The sequence below is a fragment of the Motacilla alba genome, chromosome 5 (genome assembly GCF_015832195.1).
Source record: "Motacilla alba alba isolate MOTALB_02 chromosome 5, Motacilla_alba_V1.0_pri, whole genome shotgun sequence".
NCBI classification, from domain to species: domain Eukaryota; kingdom Metazoa; phylum Chordata; class Aves; order Passeriformes; family Motacillidae; genus Motacilla; species Motacilla alba.
The window spans coordinates 16,990,164-17,012,590 of record NC_052020.1 but is presented as its reverse complement, the minus strand read 5'-3'; the positions used below and the strand labels follow the sequence as shown (position 1 = coordinate 17,012,590).

Sequence of the window (22,427 nt, the reverse complement as noted above, 5' to 3'; positions counted from 1 at the left end):
TTTCTGACCTCTCCAGTCAGCAGCTCTGAGCACTGGGATTAGGTGGGGAGAAAAGGAAGGGTTTATGCTGCTGCCTTTCCTCAGGGAGCACAGACTGTTCTGCCTTTCCTGCATCGTGCCTGGGTCGAAGATTGGAGGAGCAGTTGAAGGGATTGAATGAGGGGCTTTACACTTTGCTGGAGATGAATATGAGTATGATTGGTCCCCTAGCTGGGAGTAATGTTTCTTACTAGGCATTTCACAAATTGTGGCAGAAATGGCTGTTCAGGATTTTCCTGGCTGCATTTGTTCTGTCCCTGTATCCTAAGGAATGAAATCCCATGGCCACAAGTTATTTAAAGAGATTAAAAACTCGCCCCTAGTGAAAGGAGTGATGAGGGGGATTCTTTACTTATTCTCCATTAGTTCTGAGCAGGCTTGACTCATGAATCCTGTAACCTTGGCAGCAAGAGAATCCCCTTTTGCTTCACTATCTGCAAGGAAATGAATTACACAAGCATAGAAATTCATGAACAGTGAATGCTGCAATTAATTTTGTTAAACTCTCTTTATATATTTAGTTTGAGAAGAGGAAGGAAGGAGAAGCTTATCGCCAGCTATGAGTCTGAAGCCACAAATCTCACACAGCTTTCACTTTGAGATAAAAATGAATCTATAAGGAATCCAAAACCCTTTTGTTTATTTTATATATTGGAAGAATGAGAAATTATGAAGGCAGTAATGTAAAGTAGTGTTAACATCACAATCCCCATATTGAATTGATTAGCGTGGAGGAAACACATTAATAGCTTTTTTATTACTAGTCTGAAAACTTTATAATGGCATTTATTGAAACAGAATAGAGATGTGAATGGCAGAACTTTATAAATCTCAGCTCATGTGTGGTGGCCTAAACAGTGTCTGAAAATGTTTTTTTAAAGAAGTCCAGACTTTAAAGTTTTCCAGTTTTCCCCATTTAATCTTTCATTTGTACATATTAAGCAGGCAGTCATGGCAGAGGAGAGGCTGGATGTAAAGCTGAATGTATTGAATGTGCAAATTTTTTCTCTTTATGGCCAAAACAGGTGCAGGTAAATGTTTCATCAGCACACCCATTAAGTTCCCAGTGGTAAATTTAGCCACAAGCATTTGAGAGGTGCTTACTTTGCATTTAATTTAGAGCTAAAAAAAGAAGAAGTAGGTTTATTTAAAATGCATTACAGTCAGCTTATTTAATATTCTTATTCTCATATATTCTTATTCATTATTTATATATGAAAAATAAATGAGAAAGTCACAGAAATACCCACACAGCTCAAAGTGATGAGGGTAGTTATTCTAAAATAGGTAAATCTGGCTTTGCAGCCAGCCAGTCATTTCTTGATCAAGAGTGAAACAACCTCACTGAAGTCAGAGAGCATCTCCCAGACAGAGGAACCCTGTTATCCACTATTTTTAAATTGTACCAAATATTCCTAATTTGTCATGTTGCTGCATAGTGTTGCACTGTAGCGAGTTCTAGCTCTGTTTTCTTATTTTTCTGTGGGCAGGAAGTTTTAACTCTTGTGGCACAGCCTCACTTTGCCACAGGTAAGAAGATGAAGGGACTTCTGCTTGTGCATCGCCCACCTTTCCCTGACAACAGTGCTTTGCACCTCATTTGCAGTTGTGTTTTCTTTGGGAGCTGCACTGATGTCACTTGTGTGTGAGATGCTTCATTTATCACATCTGTTCAAAGTGGGTGGCCAGAAATAGCAATTGCTGGACAGGGGGAACAGTGGTATGGTAAATAAAGTGCAGTAAACAGAACTGCTATCTGGAATATTAAAAGAAATCCCTGTCTGTGTGGTAAGCTGCACTGAGGGGAGAGGGCTACAAAGCGTGAAGGAGATTCTTTGTGGTAGGATCAGATAGATACAGGCCCCCGAAAAGTGTGTTTGGATGCTGTTTGTTTGGAAGCTATCTACTTGGTGAAGTTTGGAATAACTACACGCTAAATCCTTAAATATGAATCAAAATAGAGTCATCATCTTTCTACTGTTTCAACATGTCCTCTGCCAGAATCATGGGATTCAGCTTGGTGAGGGTATAAATATCTGGGCTCCTCTGTTGTGTTTTACTGGCTTTGGCATGCTTTTGTTTATTCCCTTGCCTCTCATAGGATGGAGTTCTACTGCACCCCATCCTTACAGTACCTCTGTAAACAAGAAGAAAACAGAAAGCTTACTCCTTACACTTCTTCTTGAGATGAGCTGTACTGCATTACCCAAGTTTTAGAAGATAATTTTAACAACTTTTAAAAACTCTTCACGGATCGTTCAAAGTGACGGGAGAGAGAAAAAACTAATTTTTTCCCTCTCTGATTTTTTTTCTCCTGACAAAGCAGTCTTTTGTGGCAAAAAGGAGCACTTCTTTCCATCCTAGACCCTTCCTATCTTGTTTCATCACCAGTCACACTGCATTAGAGTCTTAATGTTTCTATCAATAAATGATGGATTTGCCAATGGTGATTTAAGTTTAAAATTACTTGCGAAAACTTAATGAAGCCTGCAAATCACGAATTAGATCTCAAAGAAATCATCTCTGACAGTTAAAAACTACAGGGCCAACGTAATTTCAAGGGTGGCATTTTTCTCCCCTCTATAAATTATGTATCAGGGCAAAACAGAGGTGGCTCTGTAGGCATTATTATGAGAGTAATAGCAAACAGCAATTTGTCTCTTGCTGCCATAGCTTTCTCCTACTGGTGTGTAGTGGGGTGGGTGACCTGCTCCTGCAGAAAAAAATTAATCTCTGCTGCAACTAGTTTTTCTGAGTGCCAGTCTGCTTCTTGTCTGTTTGGGTTTGTTTGTTTTTTGTTTTGGTTTTGTTGGGTTTTTTTTCAATTGGTTTAAATTATGGTTTCTAATCCCACTTCCCAGTCCCGTGTCCTCATTACCAAACTGCTCAGACTGCTTGTCTGCTGTGGACAAAAATGATACCCTGAAGCTCTCAGCTATTGTATTTTTAAATGAGGTTATATTTTTATAACCCCAAGTCTCCTTTGCAGACTTAAAGTGTCCCTTTTGGCCCCCACTTTGCCTGTGTAGGAGAGGATGACTGGTGCTGTTTGCAGTTTCTTGAGAATTGCTTTTCTCAAAAATGCACGTGGGGGATTTATTATTGCTTGGAGCATATTCATTTAGTTAATTAGATTTGTGAAAGAAAATTAAAAGTTTCCTGTCCTAAATTCTGGATGTTTAATGCAGTTTGCAAATGGTTATAAATCTATCTAAAATAGCCAGAAGAGCCATAGTTATCCTATTGATTCTGCCCTTTCTTTTCCCTCAAATCCAAGGAGATAAGAGTCGTTAAAGCCTTTCCCAAAAAAGGGGATGGGTGAGCAGAGGTGCTTCTACTGTTTTAATAATCTTGCCTATAGACTTCTTCTTCTATGTGTTCATTTTGTTTTAATTGACCCTGCAGATGAACCCTTTTTTCATCAAAATTTGGGTTCATCTTTTCTAGTATTAACAATTACATTGCATGTTTCAGAAATCGTGTTTGTTTTTGTGCCCTCACGTAATTGTTGTGGAACAGTACTCCAGGGAACAGACAGCTTTCTCAGTTTTGCACTATTTTTTTCTAATTTGTTAAATGATTTTATTTTTCTTCCCCATGTGTCTGCATAAGTTGTCTTGGTGGGAAGAAATTCAGCCCTGGCTGATTAATCTGAGCATTTCTGTTGTCCTGTTTATGTTGTAGAAGGAATGGTGAGCACAATGAGGTTTGTAATTGAAGCTTGTTTCATTCCTCTCATTTACTCCATGTATGCTGGGTGTCATTTTTCATCTGCAAAGCTGCTTTATGCAAAAGCTGAAGATCTGTTACTTCTGATTTGCATGGTTTTAGCTCTATTTCCAAGATTAGATTGTCTGTGACACATTTATCTATCAACAAATTGTTTGTCTACGTGATGAGACGTTCCCTTTGGCAAGATGGATACAGTTCTTCATTGCTCAGCCTCCAGGTTACAGCACTTGTGATTCTTGACTGAATGTTTCTTTCACAGACTTCTGTGTGCATTTGGCTCTGAGGCCAGAGGTACCTCTAATGTGGAGTTAGCACAGAAATTATTAGTGCTCAATGAAGTCTGTACATGGGGATGTGGCTTTGCAGCTCCAGAACAATCGGAATCCTGTCCCAAGACTTTCTGTAGTGCTGTTGGAGCGCTCCATGTTTTGGTTGTGTGAATCTCTCGGTGCTGCTGATGAGCCTTGGCTGTGCTGGCAGCACAGAGCACTGGCACATTTCTCTTTCAATGGAAATTTCTGCACTGGCATGTTTGCCTGTGGTGTCACATAGCCAGTTTCCCAAAGCTTTTCATCCTCCAGGGGCACTCTGACTCCTGTGACATTTACATCCCACATTCTGTCTTGGTGATTCCTGAGTGTTTCCTCCTGTCAGAGTTGATGCCACTCAATCTTTTGACACAATGGGGTTTGAGAGTTGTGGTTTTCCTTTTCACTGTTAATATACTGCAGCAATTCCAAGTGATACTGATGGGTTTCACCATTGTTTGTTCTCTTGATTACTTCCAAATTTTCCAAAATTCAGAGACACGGATGCTGACCACTGACCTGACCAGCACTCAGAAGAGTATGTCAGGTTTTTATATCCCAAAGCAACACTAGATTTAATTAATATTCTGAAATTACAGTCAACATGTTTCCTCTGTTAATTGGAAAGGTAATTGGTGCCCTTTTTTTGTTGTTGTTGTTGTGTTTTTCTTCTTCTTCTTTTGTTGTTGGTGGTCTTTTGGGGGCGTTTTGTTGTTTGGTTTTTTTTTTCCTCCATTTGTCTTCACAGATGTGATGGCAAACATTTCAGCAACACTATGTCAAGAAGTATAGGAATAGGGAAAAACACCTGATCCTGTATCATTCTTTTCTATTTTGGAAAAGCTATCATAGATAAGGAGATTCTAACAAATTTTTGACTATTGCATTTTCCAGCAGTCAAGCCCAAGAAAGGTGAAAGTTGGCATAGCAAAGATTTCCCCATCTGTTGTCAGATTGTTGCACACTGAAGCAGTTCTTGTGTGACCACTTGAGAGCTCCTGCTTGTCACGGGCACACAGCTGAGGGGATTTGGTCACTGCCTCTTGTTAAAGTGGTCATCCTTTGGGAAAAAAAAATAAAAAATATTTAAATAGAATCTGATTGGGGAAAAAAAAAAGCAACGACCAAAAAAAGCCAGGCATATCATAAGAAGGGAATAGTCTTTAGTAATTTTTTAAGTGCATTTTGATGCTCAGGTATGTCCAGTACTTGTTATTTTGTGAGAATCTGAATGAGTATAAATAGTCTACATAGCAACAGCATCTGTTAAATAGCCCTATCACCAGCCCGTGGAGCTGTGCCAGAGTCTCACCAGAGCTGGGAAGCTGCCAGCCTTCACTGGATGAAATCATGCGAGATAACAATGGCAGCGAGGCAGAATGACAAATACAACTCTTTCTTCTTCCTGAGCTGGGGGAGGGGACTTGCCTTTTGCTTTTTAATATTTTAAAACTTTTAGCATAAACCACAAGCCCTCAACATCTTATAATAAATCCTTTTTTTAGTAAAAGCCAAAATTCTCAACTACAGTTGCTGCATTCAGTATCTGGAGCATTTTTCAAACTCCTATGCCAGTATTATGGGACTTCTCAAAGTACCCCAAAAGCTGGTAGCATTGGTAGAAGTAAAAGGTTGCTCCTTTAGATTTAGTGACTTGTGCAGACTAATCCCAGCCTGCAATTTTTGCCATGCTGCTGGGTTAATTTGGGGGGGTTGTGGGGTTTTTTTTGTTACTTACAGGTTTTTTAAAAAAGCATTTTCTGACTCTTTACTATTTAATATTTAGGTTCTGCTGTTTGTCATCCCAAACCAAGCAGGCTGTTTTGCACTCCCCTGACAGAAGGAAGAAAATGTGTTAAAGGAAAATGATCAATGATGAATAAACAGCAGAACTGCTCTCAGACAGATTTTCATTCTTAGTAAAACTGCCTTTTCCAGCATTTATATGCCTGACTTTATGAGCATTAATTGGGTATGGTCTGGAGAGGGTCCTGGTGATCCCACACTCTGCCAAGCCAGTGCTGCAAATTCTCAGGGAAGTAGGTGGCAGGACAGGTCAAGGACAAAGGACAGGTAAGAGACAGAGTGTCCCTATGAAATTAAAAGAGCCAAAAGAACTCGATTGTTTGGACTGCAAAATAATCCTGGGGCATTCATTGCTGAAAGGAAAATTGAAGGCACCTTTTGCTGTTTATCTTGGAGTCCTGGTTTTATATAAGAGGGACTAAAATGTGCTTGCTTGTACCAGGGGAGTTAAGGCAACACATCTTGGAGCTGCTCACCTGTGACTCTTCAGGCTTGGCCTGTCCCTGCAGGGTCCTTGTCCCCCACAGTCCTGGGGGCTGAGGGCGTGCAGGCTCCCACACTGTAACCAGGGAAGCCACACGAAAGCAGCCTCTAAGATAAATGCCATGAATGTGCTGCAGGGCACACGAGCCTGCTGCAGATGGTAGCTCTGGAGCAGCTGGCCTCTGTGTCTTGGATGACATGGCTCCCAGAGGACACTCAGGGTTGACATGGACAAGGGAGATGTGGATTTGGCAGATGGAGAGCTCATTGAGATAACTCAGGCTGTGACTGAGGAGAATTTGTGCCCCAGATCACAAGTGCCAGTTTAAAAGGAGCAGTGCTTGAGTGCCAGGATGGGATGAGCTAGAGAGACTGAGATGTTTGCTGTCAGCTGTTCTTTCAGGATGGATTTGAAGCAAAGGTCAAAGTGCAGGGCATAGGTGACATAATCTGGCATGAATAACCCAGTTCCCATCCATGGAAAACTTGTGGCCTGCTGGGAAGATTTGTAAATTTTAAGACCAGATGAGACAGTTACAGTCCTCTATGGTCCACAGTACTTCAATCAGTATTCTTGTCGTCAAACTAATTACACCTGAATTGTAATTTTAAAAAATTCTTGAGTCTTAGTTTAAAGGCATCATTGACTGCGTCTCATTGCTCAGTGATTTGTTCCAAGGATTTATTTTTGCTTCATGGATAAAATTATGCCTTGTGTCTATCTTGTATTTGTCTGTCTAGAAAGCTCTAACCACTAGCTCTCATTATGTCATTTTGTGATAGAATTAAGTGCTGTCTGCTGTTGAGAGCTGCTGCTCCATGTGCGTACCTGGAGATTGCAATTACACTGCTTCTTGACCTTGTCACTGTTAGTTTTTCTAAGAATGTTAGTCATGTGAGGGAAAGCACACTTCTCAGTGATGGCTTTTTATTTTAGGTGTTCTCTGGAATCCTTTCAAATTTTCAGTAGATTTTTGAAAACATGGGCATCAGTTCTGCAGTGTAGAACTGATGACAGTAACCTGCCTTTGTGCAGGTGTTGAATAAACCCATGACTGTTGTCTCTGTGAGCTGGGAGTATTGCCCTCAGAGCATGTCCATCTCCATTTCCTCAGTCCTTGCACAGGTTTCCTGCTTTCCAGAATTGAGTTTCCAGTCCTGTAGTGTGACCTCACATGTTTTTTCTTGGATGTCTTTTCTGGTATTTGTCTGGATAAGCCCTGAGGCTCTGAAACCAAGTGGACAAGTGGTATCAGCAAATTCTTTAATGCATGGCAATTTTGTGTGGTATCTGCAAAATTTCATTAGCAGTGATTTTTATGCTTCCTTCCATAGCATCAGAAAAATACCAAATACCTTTGTATCAAAACCCCACTAAAAGCCCCTCTGAATGAATCCCCTGTTTTTAACAATGGGGTGGTCTTTTTTGTAAATTTTACTTTTTAAAATACATTCAATGTGGCTGCTTTTTTCCTCTTGTGCCCCCATAACCCTTAACACTGATAGAAAATTTCAGTCAAATTTGAGCTCTTTAGAGGTGTCAAAACTACTCAATTTAGGTAGGTAGAGAGAGCCAAATGAATGCCCTAGGGAAAAAAAATGTCTTGGAGCTATTGCAGACAGTGTTATTGAACATCAGAGAATCCAAGGGGGATGAGAGGGAACAGACAATTTCCACTTTTAAGGAGAGACTTGGGATTAATGCTTCTCTTTTGCAAAAAAGTCAGTCTCTTAATTAGGAAAGAGGGGCTCATTTGAAAGGTAGAAACATGAACAATAAATGCAAAATAAGCCAGAAGCAGCTGAGGAGCATCCTCACAGGTCTTCTTGGGACTGTTGTCACATGTGGCAGATTTAATCTTTCACTTTGGTTTCTGCTCATCTCCAAGGGATAACCCATCCCTCTGGCAGAGGCTGTTCCAGAACAAAGCAGAGCATCATGGACAGTGGTTCAGTCTGCCTGGTTTGCTTTGAGCACCTCAGTGCCATTCCTAGAAGAGGCTCTGGCACGTGGCAGGAATTCATTTGAGGCCCTAAGCTCAAACACTGCCATTTTGAAAATGCAGCACCTTTGGTGCCACTTGGCAGGGTGGTTGCTGCTCCTTTGGTAAAAGCCACTTTTTCTGTGCAAACCAGCACATGCAACTCTGTTCTGTGTGGAACATCCAGTCTCTCACGTGGTGCAGGCTCTGTCACTTATCTCTGTTTAACATACGGGGTATTTACCATATTTCCTCCTCCATTCAACTCATGTGGCTTCCAGTGAGAAATGTGGCTTTGTTCTGACAGTACTGGAAGTAGGGAGTGTTGGAAAGCTGCATTTGGTGCCATATAATTGTGACTGGCAGTTTGTTTATTTGCTTGTTTTCTGTTATTATGGAAAGCAATCTCCATGCAGCTTATTCATTTGCAGTCACTGAGTCCCAAATCATTCCATTCATGATTAAATCTGCTTTCAGTGAAGTGCATTGAAGAGCTGCAATTGTTGATTTCATTAAAACAAGGGAGACATTTAATAGCAGTTATTCACTCCTGTTGCTTTGGTTATTTACCACCTTTCCAAGACATTTTATTTACCAGTTTATGACATCATCACTGAAAAGCTTACCTGGGGATTAAACCCAGTAATTCCAGTTGCTGAAGGTCAGAGCATCCATGGTGTCAGGGTTGTGGGTTTGGAGAGGGAATGGTTTCCAAGCTTTTGTGCACACTCATAGAAGCAGGGGTCTGAGCCACTGGAGACACCACGTGAGGATGCCAGGGTTGCATAAAAGTGAGCAACTCCATTGTCAGCAAGATTCCTGCCAGCTGATGAGCTGGCATGTAGCAGATCCTTTGCTCTTCCAAGTACACATCTGTGTGATTGGAAGAGGATAACGTTTTTTCAAGGAAGGGGATCATCACCTTCTCTTCACCTGCTCTTTGGCCAGGCAACTCTGGCACTGGTTTTGTTGAGTTTCTGCTAGGTAGCCAGCTGTTCCTCCAAAGCCCACTCTTTTTCCTGGACTTTGGATTTGTGCTGCCCTCTCTCTCAAGGAGTGCATTCTGCACTTTTCCTATTTCCAGGCTGAGCAGAGACCATGCTGCCACAGGAATGAAGCCCACTTGAGTGTGCTTGGCTTTGCCTGGTGCTCTGTTCCCTCCAAGGATGATGGTAGTTCTCCTCACAGCATTATTTATTTAAAGTAAGTTAATTTCAGAGAAAGCTTATCTTAAGAATAATAAAGCAGGCTGTGTGCAAACCTCACTTTTCCCTAAGGATAAGCGTTCCCTGGATCTAGGAAGACACAGCTTTCAATCTGTTTCCACAGAATCACTCTTTCCAGACAAGTTTCTCCAGGCAGAGTAGCACATTTTAACCCTTCAATGGATTTGGTTTGGTTTTTAAATGGGTCTTTTAGTTCCAGCTCAGAGAAAGATGGCTTATCAGCAGACATTTGTTTTCCTTGTTCTAAGGAATTGGGAAAATCGCTACTCCTGAGGAAATTATCCCCCAGCAGCTTTGCAGCTTGCCCAGTTGTTATTGGTGCCAGTGGAGCTGAGGTCTGTGTTCAGCAGAGCAGCTCTGACACCAAAAGGTGGCAATGCCCACGTCTGTGAATAACCAGAGGAGCTTAGAGCCTTCCCCATGGCCCCAGCAAGGCTCAGGTGACACCAGAGGCCAAATACAGGGAGGGTGTAATTGTTTTGATGTTTGCAGGGTTGTTTTTACCTTACAGCAGTGGACAAATCTGTATTTTGGCTTGTGTTTTTCTACCAAAGCCATAAACGTGTGAGGAAATTAAGTTAACTGGATAAATGGAACTGCAGATAGCCCACATTTACACAGTGTGGGGGCCTCATTCATCTTCTCTTACCACAGTGGAAGCACAGGGCATGATTTGCCTTAGTTATCCCTCCTCCTCTGTCATTTTAGTAGTGCTCTCTTTTATTTGAACGTGCTCTCATTCACCTTTAAGCTAAGTAAATGAGTATGGTAAATAATTGAAGCCAAGTTTGATCCCATGGGACAGCTGCAGCAAATGGCTCAGTGGGCAAATGGCCAAGTTCTTCATCTCTGAGCGCTAAGTGCTGCCTTCCCCTTTTCCAGCCCACAGCGTCTGCAAAGGATTATGTGTCCAATGTCACTGCTCCTGGTACCTAATCACACGGGGGTCATTCATTCCTGCAGGGGAAGTGCTTTGTCTCCCTGCTTTCACTTGCCTTGCAGCCCTGAAGCCTTTGTGGCAGCTAATTGGATCTAAGGCTCTGTTGACACGTGCATCCCTAGGTGGACTGGGCAGGGGGGGAAGGGGTTTGGTGCTGGTTTTTGGGTCTGCATAGTTGGAGATAAAAGGCTGTTAGCACTTGAAACACAAAGGCAACCCACCTTTCACGTCTCTTGGCAAACAGAGGCTCAACAGCACACAACGTGTTAATTAGCATGCTTCCCATTTTGCTTATCTGAGGTGATACTGATGACTGTTGAGGACAAATGAAAGTGATTATCTATTTTAAAATTTAAAAAGAAAACAAAAGTAAGGAAGCTGAAAACAGATAACCTAGGAATATGCTCAACATATGTTTTGAAAAGAGTGTTTCCCTTTTCCACTGGCTTGGATTCAGTGTGCCTGGGATTTCAATACGTGAGCATAGCTCAGAGGAGCCTTTACACCCTGGCACAGGTGTGCTCCTGAGGCCACTAGAGATCAAGCAAAAATTACCATTTACTGGGACAGGAAGGAAAGGAGCGAATCAGGCCCATGTGTGGGGAAAGACGATTGAAGTGAGTAGGAGTGGTGGCACGGGAGGGAGATGAGGGCTTTGAGGGTAGGTTGGGAGATCTGTGGAACACAAGGCTGATGTGTGAAGGCAGGGGAGGCTTGCTGAGAGCAACACTCGATGGGAAATGTAACTGGAGAAAGGGAACAGAAGCTCTTTTGTGTCAGCCAGCTTTGGAGCAAGTATATGAAGAAAACCTGCTGCAAAGGGAGTTTCATTGTGGAAGAGAAATGGCACCGTTAGACCACCATGACTCACAGCTTTGCCTGTGTCACTGCTGTGGAGGATGGGTTTTCACAACCAGTTTAATAATCTGAAGAAGGGCCTATTTGTATGTAAACAAAAGTTTCCTTCTACAGAATCAGCAACAAATGTATCCTGAATGCTCTATAATTAGGTATGTCACAAAAACCATGCACTTCAGTATTCACTCACCTGAAATTCCTCCAACACGCTGGTGAGGCTTTTGTCACCAAAATCCATAATTGTTAAGAGGAATTGACTTAATAACCTGCTAGTTACTTTGCAATGTCAGGCTTTTGAGTAAGCAATTGATTTGATTTACCTGCCTAGTTTCACCCAGCCCTTTCCCCATGTCTGCTGCAGCATTCCAACTCTTTTAAAACAAGAAGCAGCAAGCCAGGAATTCATATTTAAAGCTTCTACCCCTAGTTTCACTAAAAATAAAGAAGATTGAGGGTTTTTTTAAGGAGGTCTTGGACTATCTCATTGGGCAGTACCTTTGCTCAGGTGCCATACAGACAGACAGTTTAAATAAGGTGTTGGCTCTGCTACTGGCTTCATTCCCTAAATGAGCCAAGAAACTGCACAGCTGCAGGTTAACATTTTGAGCCAGTGTCTCTGAGCTTGTTATGATGTGCTTTATTTCGACAAACCTGGGGACCTGACACACAAGTAATCCAGCTGTTGCTGTGCCTAAGAACAGGTTACATGCAGTGGCCTCTGGCTACAGAGCAGTGGATTTCCCCTTACACCAGCAATAATAGGAAGCTAAACAATGATAAAATGCCTGTCTCTCCCTTGGACCTTAAAAGGCATCATTTGGACAAAATCTGGTGCAGTTTGTTAGAAACATTTGAGTTTGCTCTTGCATGAAAAATTTTGAGTTGCAGACTCTGGTGCCTTGCCATCCTTGTGATCTCCTGTTTAAAACAGAGGAACTAAAGCTGCTGTGGCATTCGTTGGCATTTCAATAGTATGAAAAGTACAGGGATGTTTCAGTGGGTCCTTTCCTGCAGCCTCAGCTGGTTGCTGCTGCCTGCTCTCAAGCAGAATCAGGTGATGGTGGGCAGAAGACAGTGACTGAAACTCCAATTAATTATATGCACAAACCATTGCCCTGGAAACACTGGTTGGAAAAACCCAAGTTCTTTGACTTTATTACTTTCTTATTAAACACCATTGCAACTTCTTGGTTCTTGCCAGAGCACGTAGAAGGAGACTTTCTCTTAGTTTCACCAATTGCCTGCTCCAGGCCAGTGCAAGATGTGCTTGTCCTTCCTTGTGCTTCCTGATGAAGCTCAGTTTTACCTCTAAGTGCTGGGGAGGTTCCTGGCTCCTCAGATTAGAAAATCCATTCATTGTCTCAGATTCTGTACAAGTGCTTCATCTTCCACATTGGGTTTGGTATTCAAATGCCTACTGCAAATTATTTATTATATTATTAACTTCATGGCATGACTAGAGTCAGTTATTCCTGTTTTACAAATAGCTGAAACAAGAGAAGCAGTGACTTTTCAAAACTGTGGAGAGAGCTGTGGCACAGCTGAAAGGCCTTACCTCAGCTGACCTAAGCCAGGAGGTTTCAGAAATATTCATTCTTTCAGCTCCCAGACCATTTCCTTTGATCTTCTTTCCTGTATTCTTTACTCTTCTGAAGTTACACAGCCAGTGCCAGCGCATCTCTCTTGATATCACACCCTGCTAGAGCAATAAGTATTTCAAATAAATTATTGAAGTTTAGAAGATCTGTAAGGTGATGCTTGATATTGGCTTTTGCAGTCAAGTTAGGAGAAGAGAATTCACTAGCTAGTGGGTTTTTGTGTTAAAAGAAACAATTACAAAAAAAAAAAAAACAAACCCACAAAACAACAAAACTAAACATTAAGTCCTGAAGTTGTTTCACATTTGGGGGAAAAGTGAAGAAGGGAATCCCAGAGCACTGAACAAAGTGTTCTGGAGATGTGTGACATTGATGATGCTGGCAAGGAATTAGCATATTGTTCCTTAACTGCCAAATATCACCAAAAATCAAGCAGTATCTCTTCTTTACTAAACTCTTACAAGATTTCTATTTATAGGCAGGTGTTGTAAGGAAGATTTCAGTGGCGAGGAGAGCATTTATGGCTCTCAGCTTCTTACAGACAGGCTTGGGGACATCTCATTTAAAACAAGCCTTACCTGTTGGTACAATCAATCTCATCTCTTCTTAGCAGGCAAAGGCTCCCACAAATGACCTTATAGATTAGGCACTTTCTGTTTACATTCGATTTCCCACTGCCTGCTATTTGTAGAGAATGATTATCAAGGCATTAAATTAAAAGTTTTGCCCGGTGGGAAACTATTGGATATTTTGTCATTTCCTTAGAGCCTCTCCTGTTCTGCTGGAGAGGCACAGAGGTAGGGGAAGCAATCACCAGAAAGGTCAAGAATATTTGCTTACCTATATTGGAGCACTGCTGAGAGGTTTTCTCCAGTTTAGGGGACTTTTTGGGGAGAGGTTTTGTTCAGGTTGGGGTAGGAAAGCATTGAGGTTTGAAATTAAAAGTCTCCAGGTGCCGGCAGGTTAGAAAGCTGGGGATGCCGCTGGCATCCTCTGGCCTTTTCCTAAAGGCTATGCCCAATCTAAGTGACATCTCATGCTTTCAACAAGTTCAAAAGGAGTTAATAAGGATCTCCCCAAAGCCTTCTTTTGACCTTTATTCCAGCAAATAAAGAAGATTCTAGCAAAGCCACCATCCCTCTCAGTGTGCTGGGACAGGGGAAGGACTTTGTGCCTTCAGAATTGCTGGAGCTTCAGTTTGATCAAAGTCGTGCCTCATCCTAGCTGTAGATACTGATAATAGCCCTGGTTCTGCACAGACACAGTTCTCTTGTTTGCCCAAGATGTTTTGCTCAAAGCACTTCCTCCTGCTTATCAGAGGCAAAATTACAGGAATGGGCTTCTGAGGGAACAGAATTTGTCTTCTGTTTCATACCTTAACAGTAAGTACATAAACTCCAAAGCCTTTCATTTAGATAGAGTGAGAGGTCTGTGAAACCACTCCCAGGAACTGAGAAGGCCCCTGCAGTCCCCCATCTGTAAAACAGAGATGGAATTGATTATGAACTTGGGTGTTTGCAGTGCAGAATGTTCATATAGTGCTTTCAGCACGTCTGTGCTAAGCAGGAGTTTGTTGTCGCTGTTGTTACATAGTTTTTATCTCATCCTCAATTATTCTTAGCTTGTCTTATTCAAGGAGACAAGGTGGTGTCTGACAGCCCCAGGTCCTCTTGAAGCGTGCTGGCTTCTCCAGCTGGGTTTGTCAGCCAGCCAGCCACAGCTCTGCTCAGAGGCTCTGGATTTCTGAGGCAATGAGGGAACAAAGCTGACAGTAAAAGCAGCCTTACGTTACGTGTGCATTGCTACAGCTTAAGTAGCTGCCTCAAGGGAATACAGATTAAGAAGGAAACACTTTAATTTGGCCTGAATTTATATGCAGGCTGGAGTAAGATTTTTTTAAGCAATGTTTTGTCCCAGCTGTAGTTTAGGTGAGGCTCAGATCCCTGCCCATGCTCTCTAACTGCATCCAGCTTCCAGCCACTTTTCCTGACCTCTGTGGCAGGTTCTCTCCAGTCCTGCCACATCTCTTGTAGCTTTCCCTTCTGCAGTTCAGATACTGAGTTTCCTTCATTGCCTAAAACTCTCTGCACATGACTTGAGCACCTTATATCAGTAAATATTTTTTAGAAAGTCTTTGTAATAGGACAGTGAGAGATTTAAGAGCCCTAATAGGGCCTAATGGAAGTCAGTGAGGAAATAGTGCTGCTCTTTGCAGTAGGAACAGGATCTTAGCTTAGGTAAAGTGCAGCAATATGCATGCCCTGCTCTAAGAAGTGCTTCTCTTGAAGGCATGGATTGTAGCGGATCACCACACTGGAACACATTTAACCTACCAGAAACACCACTGGAACCTGATGGGGCTGATAAGCATGGGCAAGGCTCCAGTGTGTCCAGTATGTTCTGTGAACCCAGGGCTCACAGGAATTTGCATGGATGGCATGCCAGCTTCAAGCTTTCACCTCTCATCTGTTGACCAATGAGTCCCAAGGAGGAAAAGAAATTTTCTCTTCTTCACTAACAGATTGATAAAAGGTTCTTGCTGCCAAATCTTTAAGAAACTCTTTAGTCTAAAGAAATCCCTGGTATTCCACTTGTCTAAAAACAGGCACCTCCTTTAGAGCAACAGTTTGTCTGCAGAGTTTTTGTTATTCTTTGTGCTACTTCACTAAAGCTGTGATTTGTGAAGGGACTGGCTTGTGTATGGAGGAATGCAGCAGATTCAAATTGCAGAATATTAAACATGCTACTTCAGTCCTGATTTGAGATAGACATTTTGCCTGGCTGAGGACTGGTAGCTCAGAGACAAACAAGGGAAGCTGACAGATTGGTGAATATTGGGTAGGATCATTTGTCAGGAGATGTGATGAATCACTGTGGCGCAGCATTTCATTTTCAGAAAGATCATTTTCTGAAAAAATTAAATTAAAGGCAGAAGAGACAGCTGGGGGTGTTTTGGGAGTTTTCATTTAAATCAAAGTTATGATTAGAATAAAGGCATATTGAAAAGTTCCTGTTATTCTAAAAATATTTTGAGGAAGGAAAAGAATTGAGGTTAGAAGGAAACAGGAGGACCTGGAAGAGCACTTGCCACAAATAGGCTTTGCCCCACAAATAGGCTTGCCACAAATAGGCTTGCCACAAATAGCAATTGCCCCACAAATAGGCTTTGGGTTCTACTTGCCCCTCTCTAGTCAAAGGCAGTATGAGTTGTATGTCTAGAGCTTCAAGCAGTGCTTCAACTGGGGGAAAAATATCCATCTTATAACCTTGCACACAGGTTATTTGAGCAGAGGTCAATGTGCTTTTAATAGGACTGCACGTAGAGACTGAGCTCCTCTCGGTGGGAGCGAGAGCAGCCCTCCTGTTTCATTTCATCTGCACTCTTAGGAAGTCCAAGGCTACGTCACCACTGATTAATTGATTTGATTAATTTATGCAAAGTAACACATTAATAACAAATGGAAACAGGGGAGACACAGAGGGTGGGGGGCTTCCTGCTGCTGCTTCAGCTACAGACACAAGTGCCAGGAGGCCAAGGGCCAATCCCTGTTCCCCCTTTCTCCTGGAGCCCAGTCACCACCCACAAGCTCAGTCGTTCTGTACAAGGTTATTCCTAGGGTTTGATCAACACCTTTCTGACCCTAGTGTAAACAAACAGAGGAGTGTGAATGCTTCAAGGAGTAGCTGTGTTTCTCTGACAGAGATTTGAAATCAGCTTCTCTTCAGAGAGCAGCATACTGTTGTATGTACAGCACACTTAATTAGAAGGTCAGATGGAAACTTTAGTAAAACAGAACTGTGTAAAATCCTACCTTTACCATCACTCAAATCAATATAAAGTTCTCACTGTGTGTATATGTGTAAAACTGGTATTTCCAGATGCCTTCCCTGTCAGTGGACATGAAATAAAAAGGTGAAACAATCTGGCAGTACTGTTCTACAACATGTGTTTGCCTCTTTCAAAGTTGTAGCCTGCACATAGATGAGAGAGAGATAAGGAAATGAGACACATGCATGGTTTGAGATTCTAAAAAAACATTGCATCCTCTTCCAAGCAAGATTCAAGCAGGTACTTTATTTTAAAACAAGAAATAATGATTGGTCTTACCATGTGCAGGACTTGATGTTGAGGCTTTCTGAAATAGCAGTGGGAGAACTGGTCACATAGTGCCCGTTTTCTTGACTCGTGCTCTGCTGGTTAATCGGTTTCTGAAATATGGAAATCTGATGCCAGCTATGTTCCCAGTATAAATGCCTTGCACTCTTCGTGCAGGAAAAGTGGTTAATTTTATGAGGAAGCTTCAGCAAGTTGCTTGCTAGCAGGGCTTCTCCAGGTAGAAGAAAGATCAGGAATGCTTGGTGACACAATCTCTTGAGACCATGTTAAAGCACACATGGACTAACAAAACTTTGCTCTTGATCTTCCATGAATGTTAAGTTAATAAATTATCGTGATCCAGCTCAAATGGGATGTCAAGATTGCAAAGCAAAACTTGATTAAGGAAGTGCAAACTTTGCATTTTGCATCCTTTTAACATGGCATTTACCCTTCAGATAAGAATTGCTGTTCTCTCCCTTGTTCCATATTAATGCTGATATGAACCTAAGGCCAGTGTGTAGCTCTCTCACTCTACAGGGCAGGTACTCTCAGGTGAGATAAATTAACATTCAAATAAACCTTTCTCTTTCATCTTCAAGGTAACAGATTGCCTTGCTGGATTTCTGTCCCCACTGCCCTTAGTTACCCTGTTCCTCTTCACCTCTGTCAGTTTCTGAATAAGAATTAGTTTCTCAACAATTAATTTACCTCACTGCCTCTGTAGGACATTAACTAAATTTCCAAGCCTCTGAGACTGGCATCTCAGAGATGCCCTTCCATCCTAATTGATGGCTCTGCTGGAGATCACAGCAGGTCCAGTTGAGACACAGGAAGCTGAGGGTAAGTGCAGAGCTGAAACACAGTTCAATCTGATTCTTAAATGAATGCTAGGAATCCCCAGCACATATAAGTTTATCGTTTATTGCCTGTAATTTTCTCAACTAATTCCAAATTTAATGACAGCTTTCAGCTTTGGTGTTCTCTTCTAATTAACGTAGCAGTGACTATGTATAATCTCTGTGTAAAGCCAAAAGCAGCTTACATGATAATTACAGAGGGATCACAGCACCTACTGTTTGAGGAAGGCATCCATGAGAAAGGCCTTGCATGATAGTTAAGGTGCTGAGATTAAATTGTAATTAATCCTAACTTGTGCTGTTTCTTGTACTGCCTCAAAGCTCTTTTATTACTGGCTCAACATGATGCTGGTAGACTTTCAGGAAGGAAACAAAAGAACTGGACAGATCAAGCACAATCTTTTGCACATACAGCAGAGGCTTCCTGGGCATGGTGAGCTTTTGAGGTCATAGTATTTCTGTAGAGTCATACTGTTGAGTAACTTAATATTTTTCCCATAATAACTATGATGTAGTGGGTTGAAAATTCCTCTTTTACACTGTGCAAGATTCTTTGCATCCACCTTTTTTTGCAGCTGCAGTCAGAAAGCAATTCTGACTGCACAAACCAGAAGTGAAACTCAAGTGTATGGGAGAAGCAGAATACCTTTGCTGCTTCTATTAACTCAAAATTAGCATTGGTTGCATAATTTTAGACACCCCCCCCCCCCTACTTCTTCCCCATTGGAATGACAAATTCCACTAGGGAATGCACCATGTCTGTCTGTTCTCCACTATGGAGAGGTACACATTAATGCACTTGGTCACAATTAAATGTACTAAACTAAAAGGAAACACTGTGTGTAGATAAATGTTTTCATAGATAGGCTTATTTGCAAAAATGAGTGGTTAAACTGCATCCAGTCTCACTGTAGTACTTTGGTAGTTATGGGAGAAGGGAAAAGATGTATTTAAGGTCTCTGTGATAGGAAACAGGAACATAAACTCAGAAGAGGCACTCCTCATGTTATTTACAAAATGTTGGTTAAACTTTTATTCATTTCAGTACAGGACCATTGTCCAACAGCTCTATACTCCATTCATTTTGATTCTGAAAGGTGGTACTCAGCAAATTTTGAGTTTTATGTCTTTTGTTGTTGGTTTTAGATTGACAAGTATGCTCAGCGGGATCTGAAGAAAGGACTTCACTTGTATGGGACAGATGGAAATATTGGCCTCACTAATGCATGGAGCATCATTCAAACAGATGTAAGTCTGAGCTCTCGCTTTCACCTCTTCCTCTTTACTTTCTGGGTTCTGTAACAGCATGTTCTGGGCGTGAACCTAATTAAACCTCCAAATGCCAAATCACTCTCTTTCTCCCACCCAGTCAGCACATCAGCAACTAAACTCTCTGCTTTTTGTAACAAGCAGTAATTTTTATTTATTTCTCCTTTGACAGGAAGTATCATCTTCCTTTTAGAAGGTTATACTAAGTTGATGCCTCAATATCGTGCAGTTCTGTGCTATGTGGAGTGTGAAGTTTCCAGTTTTCAGACTGGAAACAAGCTGTACATTTTCTTTAAAGTCAGAGGGGTGGCTTATGTTGGGATGAAGAGCATAATAGCAAAGAACCTCTTCAACCACTTTTTAATTTCTATCCTGTCTCCTTTTACTGATGCTATTATTCCCACTAGTGAGTCAAAATGGAAACAGAGCATGGTGTTTGTAACCTCCTCCTACAGTCAGTACATTTTCCCCAGCAGATTTCAATCATCCTCTATCACAGGTGGACTGGGAATGCTTTTTGCTGTGTTGTCACTGTGCTGTTCCTTTGTCCTGATTCTCTGACAGCCCTCTGTCAGTGTTCATCTGCTAAGGACTGGTGAACATTGTAGCTGGCCTCCTCCTCTGTCCTTGTCTGAGAAAACACTGTCACTGACAGTTCAGGTTTATTAGCTCTGAACTTGTTTCATATTCAGTTCAGTCAGTTCTCTTGGGGGTGATCTTTGTGATTTCATGTTCTCTGCTTCTTAAATGGAAAAGTGCTCCAGCTTTTCTCCTGCTTTAGCCAGAAGCACTTGCACTGCCTTGGCTTCACTCAAAAAATCTTGCATAGCCTTCTCAGTGTCTCCTGCAGAGGTGCAAGTGTGGTACAGACAGGAGGGGTTTAGTCTTGCCTGATGTCTTAAATGGATCAAAGACAGTAACCTCTCCCAGTGCTCCCAAAGTCTCCTCTTATGGACAATACGAGGTAACAGGAGCAACAGGCTGCTAAGAAATGATCTGAGAAATGAAAACCTTGGGATTGCTAACAGAACAAAAGAACTGATTGGCCAAACTCCTTGTGCATCTTTGGGTCTGCAGGACCTGTGTTGAGTGTAGTAGGCTGCCTACAACACTCCTGTGTGTGAAAGACAAACAGCTCAGGTCCAGGAAACAAGCCAATTGCAGTCCTGCATCCCAACAACTGCATGTGCAAAATTCTTTCAGTTACCTTTAAAAGGCCTCAACATCTTGCAATATTGTTAATAATTTCCTCTTCCAATAGTTTCTTCTTTTTCCAATACATCAGATATGAGAAGGCATCAGTTATAAGAGAAATGCATTTGGTGGTGTTAGCTTGAGAGCGAACCATGTGAATTACAGATAATATTTTTAATATAATTGCTTATATCCAACAGTATTAGAAAGTTTACTCTTTTACAGTAACTTAATTATGTGTAGTAAAAATGTAGTAAAATTACTACTAATATTAAAATATTTGTAGTAAGTATTAGTCTGGTTTCAGTGACACCCCAAGTCTTAAAAGTATATAGCAAAGGTGGGGGGAAAAGCAGTTTTTGGAGGTCTCATGGGATATAAACACCATACTTCTTCTCCCCTTTGCATAAAATAGGTGTAAGAATATATGCAGTGTCTAGTTCACATAGTCACATTTTTTCAAAATCTTCATGAGAGATTGGATTCAGAAAAGATGTAAAAAAATTAGTAATAATTTTGGAAAGTGATATTATGGTGAGAATTTTTAAATACCTTTTATAAACAGGCAAAGATGAAGTAGTGATGTGATTGCAGTGCTTAAAAAGAGAGCCAGAATGAAAAAGGGTTATGAGAGAAAAGGGCTCTGTAACTGATCCAAGGGCTAAAAACTCAACTTAGACGTACCTGGTGGTAGGATGTTGTTGTACAGCAGCACAGTAGATTCTTTTTCTCTAAAGAATAAGACCTGGCTTTTTGCTTAAAGGAAATGGTCAGGTTCAGTGACCAGCTTGGGTTTGAGGCAGGACTCAAGTCTGTGGTTTGTGTAGTGCTGCAGATCACAGTCATTTGTCCTGGCAATTCCTTTGGTCTCGAAACCCATTATAGTTTAAAGAGTGCCTTACAAGTTTCAGATGAAACTCATATTAGCTAACTCCTAGGAGCTTAGAAGATGACAAGAAAATGCCCCCCCATGGGCTGTGTACAGCCAGGGACATCACCCTCTTATGGCCACTGTGAAATTACCACATGCCAGCTTGGCAATGCCACAGTGTCAAAGTCATTGTGCTCCCCATGCTAGGCACTGAGGAGAACAGCAAAGAGCTCCTACAGATCCATTTTTGCCACTCTGCATAATTGGTTCTCACATGTATCTTTCAAAACTATGTGGAAATAGACTATTGCAGAGGTGCAGCAAAGACAATCCCATCATGGTTAATTATGTAAAACACTTTGCAGTTGAATAGAGCTATCTAAATGCCAACTTGGGGGGTTTTTGTGTAATAATCATTATCTCTTACATCCCTAATCAGTAGAGTGTAATCACTGATTGGAGGATTAGGGTGATGCAGGGGATTTTCTGCAAGGGAAATCCCAGCACAAGCTTGCTGTTTGCATTCTGTCTCCTAAGGCTCTCAACAAAAGCCACAGCAGAGCAACCATGTTTCAGTATAGGACAGTGTTTTTCCTGATGGAAGACATCAGGAAAACATTGGCTGAGCCATGGGCTGTGTCTGTATGTGGATGGAAAACAGCATTATCACCAAAAAGAAGGTGCCATGTAAAAAACATGACAGTAACAGAAATCATAATGAGCCCTTGTCCCCTCTGCATTTGCACTCCTTTCTTTGTTAAAGTATTTTTAAGAGCCTGAGCAGGGTTAAAGCAGTAGCTTTGACACTCTGGCATAGTTTTTAATTTCTCCCATGATTTAAGCTAGAGACCATCCCCATCCTGCATTCATTAGGTACTACTGTGGATGGCAGCTTTGGCTGAAAAAAGGAGGAAAAAAGTTTTTCCAAGGCACCACATTTAGATGGTGTTTGACTTTTGTGGGACTGGCCAGTCACAAACCAGAGGGGAGTTTTGACTGGGAGTGTGGATGCCCAGTGCACACAGTGACTTGTGAGTGGTGATTGTCAAAGTGTGAAAAGCTTGAGCACCTTTTAAGGAAGGTTTTCTTTTCTGAAGCCTTTGTGCCTTGAGAAATGGTTTTCCTCTTTTTAAAAAGAGAAACCTACCATTTTCAGGAAACTGGG

General features: G+C 41.6%; 1 protein-coding gene across 8 annotated transcripts in view; it reads left to right on the top strand.

The window, feature by feature from the left end:
• TSPAN4 (tetraspanin 4) overlaps positions 1-22,427 on the top strand; it is a 415,376-nt gene that overhangs the window by 380,978 nt on the left and 11,971 nt on the right. For all 8 annotated transcript variants that reach the window (XM_038139117.1, XM_038139111.1, XM_038139116.1 and 5 more), the window contains one exon: positions 19,075-19,176. In XM_038139117.1, the coding sequence (XP_037995045.1) occupies positions 19,075-19,176 (102 nt within the window). The remainder of the gene's footprint in view (positions 1-19,074; positions 19,177-22,427) is intronic.